The sequence below is a fragment of the Pelobates fuscus genome, chromosome 3, assembly GCF_036172605.1.
Source record: "Pelobates fuscus isolate aPelFus1 chromosome 3, aPelFus1.pri, whole genome shotgun sequence".
In the NCBI taxonomy this organism is placed as follows: domain Eukaryota; kingdom Metazoa; phylum Chordata; class Amphibia; order Anura; family Pelobatidae; genus Pelobates; species Pelobates fuscus.
The window spans coordinates 404,116,146-404,122,793 of NC_086319.1; the positions used below are offsets into that span (position 1 = coordinate 404,116,146).

Consider the following 6,648-nt stretch of genomic DNA (forward strand, 5'->3'; position numbering starts at 1 on the left):
ATAGAGACACCAGATATGAGTGGTGGCACTGACTGGGCAAATGGGCACAGTATCCACTGTGAGCCTGACACAGAAGCTGGCAGGCAACTAACTGCTATTCAATTTATTACAGTGAACATTTTTTTTTCTTTTTAAATGTCAAGCTTAAGCTATTGTGACACCAGTGAGTGAGTGGTGGTACTGGGCAAATGGGCACAGTATGCACTGTGAGCCTGACACAAAAGCTGGCAGGCAGGCAACTGCAATTACATTACACAGAAAAAAAAAAAGCAGACTGATGTTCTAGCCCTAAAAAGGGCTTTTTGGGGTGCTGTTCTTACAGCAGAGATCAGATGAGTCCTTCAGGACTGTAGTGGACACTGAATACCCTAGCCTAGCTATCAATTTCCCTATCTAATCAGCAGCAGCTACACTTTCCCTCCTCTCACTAAGCATGCAGCTTCAGATTGAATCTAAAATGGATGCTGGGAGGGAGGTGGGAGGGTGTGGAAGGGGGGGTCTGCTGCTAATTTGCTTGAATGTGTCTGCTGACCATGAGGCACAGGGTCAAAGTTTGCTCAATGATGACGAATAGGGGGCGGATCGAACCGCCCATGTGTTCGCCCGCGGCGGCAAACGCGAACACGCTATGTTCGCCGGGAACTATTCGCCAGCGAACAGTTCGGTACATCACTATCCAGAAACTCTGTCTTATGCAGTCAGGTTCCGTTGCATCACTTACTTACACATAAACGTGTATTTATGTTTACATTACACACACTAATTATGTATCTACTCACTTATATTGACACACTCTGATATGGCTCTCCTGCGTGACCAGTTACGGTTCAGTACCTAACCTATTTCATACTCTCCTTTCAGTGTAATCCTCTTCAGGACCTCCACTGGTCGTTGGTTCAGTTACCCTCACGACTCCGCTTGATGGTATAAAGGCTTCGTTTTGTCTTCTCCCAATCTCGTTTACCAGGAGTCTCCTCAAGTTCTGCTCACCAGAGACCGTTGTTGACAGTTTTTGTTGTTTTTTCTGGTCGTTTCGAGCTCAGTCTGGACTTGGATGTTGCTTCCAGAAAGAGGAAGTGTACAGGCAGCATGACCCTTATATATACTAGGCTGCTCAGTGATTTAATATAACTCTTTACGTTTTTCTTTACTGCTGTGGAGTTTAGTAAAGAGAGTTAATGCAAAATACTCGCCTCCTGTCCTTATTAAAATTAAGATTATTAGTACACTAAAGCTAGCATAATCTTCAATTTTGCCTCATTAGAAATCGCTGGTAAGACCACACCTTGAATATGCTGTTAATTTTGGGCACCTGTTCTAATATGGTAACATTATATAAATATATTTGGGGTGTGACGGTCTGAATATGTGTTACCATCTGTCATTCCCTTATTCCCATAAAGAAGTATCACCAATAATCCATAGGGTAAAACATTGCTGGTGTCGTATAATAATCCACACATGAGCCAACACTTAATGCTGGAACAAGACTGGTTTAATGACAGGCAAAGGCATTCATTTTATACAGCACCAAACTCCTCCTCTGAGCCAGTGAGATAATTGAGTTTTGGAAACATACTAAACTCAATTATCTGCTAGCCAGAAAATATCCCTGGGTAGCTGAACTTGATAGGAGTAACATATAAAAAATTCAGAGAAATCCGTTCGGTGGTTTTCAAACGGCAAGTATGTGGAAGTTTGACCAGTCTGCCATGAGGTTGAATCCGAATAAGAGTTCCATAGAATTGGCAGCAAGAGCCGGTCTCCTTTCACGTGGATTTATACGAAAACCGCAATAGATGGAGTAAAGCTGTATTATGTAGAATTCTCCTCTTGTTCGTCTGATTCAAACTCCTGAACGCCATTCGTCTACCGTATTGGGAAGTAGTATGTATGGGACTTCCATGTAGACCGGGGTTCATGCGAGTGTCATGCCCAAAACAGTTCCAGGCACTCGATAACCAAGTCCCACGTTCGGGAGACAAGATGGCCGCCGTCCATTGTTTTCACCGCATGCACGAAATGGCGGCCACCTAGGAGCATTCAATTAGTCTGCGCTTTTCTTTTTTCTTTTTGCATTTTTCAGTTTTTTTATTTATAATAAATAAGCATATATATATATATATATATATATATGTATGTGTATATATATATATATATATATATATATATATGTGTGTGTGTTACATCAAATTAAAGCCCTTTCTGTCCTTTAAAAAACGGTATATAATATGTGTCGGTGCAATAAATTAGTAAAATGCAAATTGCAGTTGAACGTAAACAGCAAAAAATGCTGTTGTCATTAAGCTCTGTCCTTAAGGGGTTAACTGATGACTGATCTTTATTTATATAAAACTGTGTCAGATTTGGGAAGGAAATTCCAAATATTGAAATGTAAAAAATATTTATCTTGTGGGTGCATACAACTATTAATATTTTTAAATCAAATTTTAAAAAAGATATTGTTTTAGTATATTTTACTCATGCTGGCCCTTATATTATTGTTTATATGGACAATTATTGATTTAGTTTTAGAATTCTGTTTTAAATTTGCTACAATTCCCCTACTAATGAATACAATTCCATGACTAATTGCTTAAAAAAGTTGATCTCAGGCTATTGTATCTACACATACTTTTTACTTATTAGAATAAACATGGTACACATAATATTCAATGGCAGTAAACCAGGGAATTCTAAAAGTATGTTGACAGTGTAACTCTCTCACGAATTCTAAGTGGTGTCCCTCAGTGCCCTGCCAACCTCTTTATATTAGCTGCCAAGAATACACTTGTTCACATTCCGAGAAACACATTAAAGAACACAAGCCATTTACATTTAAGACATCAAAATCAAATGTATTTCTTAGAAAATACAAAAGGTAAGAACTCTTCTTATTTATTTTTTTATCTGAATTAAATTTAAATGAAGCTGAAGTAGTGGAGCACTAACAAAATATTTCACCATGGGATATCACAAGATATTCACTGCACGATTAGGTTAAAAATGCATATTAAGCAAATTATCTTTCACCAGTGATCTTTTTATTAAGAATACAAATAAAATACAAATAAACCGCACACTACCTTAGAGAATAGCAGAGAGCATGAAATAAGGACGAAGCTGGAGGCATCACTAAAAATATGTTCTAGTTAAAAAAAATATTGTTAAGGAAAACATAACAAGAAATAACTGCAAAAACATAAAGAGTTTTAAAGTGGAAGCTGCAATCGTTGATGTCAATTATTTGGAAATCTTTCATAGAAATAGTGAAAAGTATCTCGAACAAATTAATAGATAATCCTCTATGGACTTCTCTCTAGAAAATGAAAGGATCCCAAATTGATGTTTTTTTAATAGGAAGGAACTGTCAGAAGAGTGATATTATGTGACAGTTTGAAGGAGTAAATTAATTATCCTTTATGTAGTTCATGAGAATAACGGACAGACTAGGGGCCTGAGTGCGTGCAAACTGGGAGAATGTTTACGTAGGAGAAATGTAGGAGAATGTGTATAATCAGAATAAACCAGTCCATCAATCCATGGACATAAATCCATCTAGATGAGGATCAGCTGTAACAGAGTCCTCAGATTCCAGCCTAGATGATGGAGCAGGGTCTGGTGGAACTATGCGTGCAGCTATACACAAAGAAACACACAGTAAACAACTACATTGTGCATGGAAAGCTCCGTCTAATGCTCTGAAGCTGAGTAGCTGGTTGAACAGATAAAGTTCGACACAAAATAGAGGTAATATTGTGGTAGAGAGGACCCCTAACTGTTAGATAAATGTTAATGACATTGTTTGTCTCCTAGCTTAGGAGTGGCAATGCCATACTTTATTAACAGTGGTTGGAGGGAGCTTGTATCACATGAGCCTCAATTACATGCTTAAATTATCTTCTAAATTTCAAGAGTTCTAGCTTACAGTTCTTTTATTTTTACAAATTGCTACAGTTCTACTTCAATCTTAGACCTGATCATGGTCACAGTAGATAGTGTTATTTATGTTTTGATACTTTGAATGATCATGCATTAGCACTTTAAATTAGTTACTAAAACTATTCTCAGATTCTTAAAATAACTTGTAAATTGCAACGGTTGCCACTGGCTATTTATCCAACTTTTTAAGATACTCTCCATCAAGCTCAGAAACTCTATTTTCAGTTCCTACAATTTGAAATACTGAAAACAGGTTTTTTTTTGTTTTTTTTATTTGGCTATTTGGGCCTATTGATTTAAAGTCTAGTAAATAACGATGTTGTGATTATTCACTAAATTCCAAATTGTAGTTAAGTGAAATTTGAATGTCAAAATTTAGATAAAAATAGAAAATGTGACTAGAGCCAAGGAGGGAATTGGCAGAGAGCGGCACACCAAAATTACAACGCACTCACCCATTGAAAAACCTGCACTCACCCGCCACAGCCGCAAAGGCCCCCACCAGACGCGACCTCAAATATAGCGCCAGAGGCAAAGACCCATACCACCTGCACATCAACAGGCAAGACGTAGCTGCGCAACGCATTCAACCTGACTGCACCTACAAGCTCTTAACAGATATGGCGCAAAGCCGAGTTGAGACATTTTGTCTTTATATATTATATAATTACAATGCTTTAAACTGCAGGGTTTATGCAGGTGAGATGAAGTGATCAAGGTTTCTATAGTGTCTCTTCGACACAGCAATACAATGTAAGTAATTGTAACGGATCCCCTATACTCCGGCTGAGTATATCCGTTAGTAGTCTCCCGAATCCCAAGTGCTGCAGTGATTATAGCTCTCCTGTTTCCAGCAAAGTAGTGATTAGAGCTCTCCAATCAACAAAACATGAGCCTAGACTTCATAAAGGGGTAAACCGAATGTGTTTAATCCAGGCTCAATGACCTGCTTTTATACAAAATGTACAGCAATAATTACATCAACTAGTACACACCCACAATCTACAGTTTCACTTTAGGTTCACACATAAACCCCTCCCCTTAATTTCTGTAGCTGAGAAATAATTGAGTCTAAAGGAACTTAATTTGATTATCTCTCAATTACAGGAAAATATAAAAAAAATCACAAAACACCCCAAAAACATAATAAAAATACATAATAACCACACAAATTATACATCATTAAATACCCCTGATCTGAGCACCCAGTTGTGCAAATTGCACTCAGATCCATGCAGTACCAGGGAATCGACACTGTGTTAAAGTTTTGACCAGCTACACACATGGTCCTATGCCCAAAACAGTTTTAGAGCGTTTGGTGCTTTTGTCGGTCAACGTCCGGGGGCTCCGGCTGATGAACTACAGGGTGTTCCACCTGGCTTTGTAATAAATTATAATTATAACTCTAAATCAGCAATCTATTTATAATGTAATACTCTTTTAATTCTCTAATTTAATCAATATACAGTAGTACTATTGTGATATCTAATGAGGATGTCCTTTCATCAGATGATTCCAAGAAACAACCAATCAGCTATTCCAGAATTTTTCCTCTTAGGGTTCCAGCTTCTGCACAGATCCAGAATAATTCTCTTCACTATCCTTCTTTTGGTCTACATTATGACTTTAACGGGAAACCTTCTGATTATAATTCTGGTTTCAGCGACTCAATATCTTCATTCTCCAATGTATTTATTCCTCAGCCAGTTGTCTTCCTGTGACATCATACTCTCTACATCAATTATTCCTAACTTGCTCCATATAACCTTAAAAAATGGTATTCTCATGCCAGTTAGTCAATGCATTGCTCAGTTCAATTTCTTTAGTTTCTCAGGAGGTACAGAATGTATTTTTCTCACCATCATGTCCTATGATAGATATGTGGCTGTCTGTAAACCATTGCATTATGTAACTATAATGAATTCCCTATTTTGTTTCAGTCTCGTGGCCTTTTCCTGGATATTGGGTTTTCTTCTCACACTGATTTTGACTATCTTATTAAGTAATTTAACTTTCTGTAATGCAAAGTATATTGATCATTTCTTCTGTGATTTAGTTCCTCTTGTTCAGCTTTCATGTTCTGATACTACGGTTTTACAGACTATGATATTTTTAATCGGAGGTCCAGAAACTGTCATCGAAACTGTGTTTATCATTTCTACGTATGTTTGTATCTTTCTCGCTATACATAGAATATCATCCACCACTGGGAGACAGAAAGCCTTCTCCACATGCAGCTCGCATCTTGCTGTTGTGTGCATGTATTATGGGACTCTTATTGCCATTTACATATTTCCATCAGGAGAATATTCATCCGGAATCAATAAGATTGTATCCCTTATGTACACAGTTGTGACCCCTTTGCTGAATCCACTAATATACAGTCTGAGGAACCAAGACATCAAGACAGCCTTTATAAAAGTATTAAAAAGAAAAAGATTTTAGTAATATATGTAATAAATAGTAATATATGTATGACATTACGTTCCTTTATATATGCATTAGTGACACAATACTTATCCATGGAAATCTCTAAATTTGCAATTCAATAGAGGCCAGCCTAATAGTTTAAATGACCAGCTTACACAACCCATTAGACTTGTGCATTTATTTTTAAAGGAATTGTAATTCATCCAAATTTTGAGTTCCTCTTAAATCCCAACCTCCAAAATGTTATATGGATGAATCAAATACAAACAAATTGGA

General features: G+C 37.2%; 1 protein-coding gene across 1 annotated transcript; it reads left to right on the plus strand.

Moving 5' to 3' along the window:
• Positions 1 to 5,436: 5,436 nt before the first annotated feature.
• Positions 5,437 to 6,387, plus strand: LOC134601944 (olfactory receptor 11L1-like). The gene has a single exon (XM_063446449.1). It carries the CDS (start codon positions 5,437 to 5,439, stop codon positions 6,385 to 6,387), a length of 951 nt encoding a protein of 316 aa, XP_063302519.1.
• Positions 6,388 to 6,648: the final 261 nt, after the last annotated feature.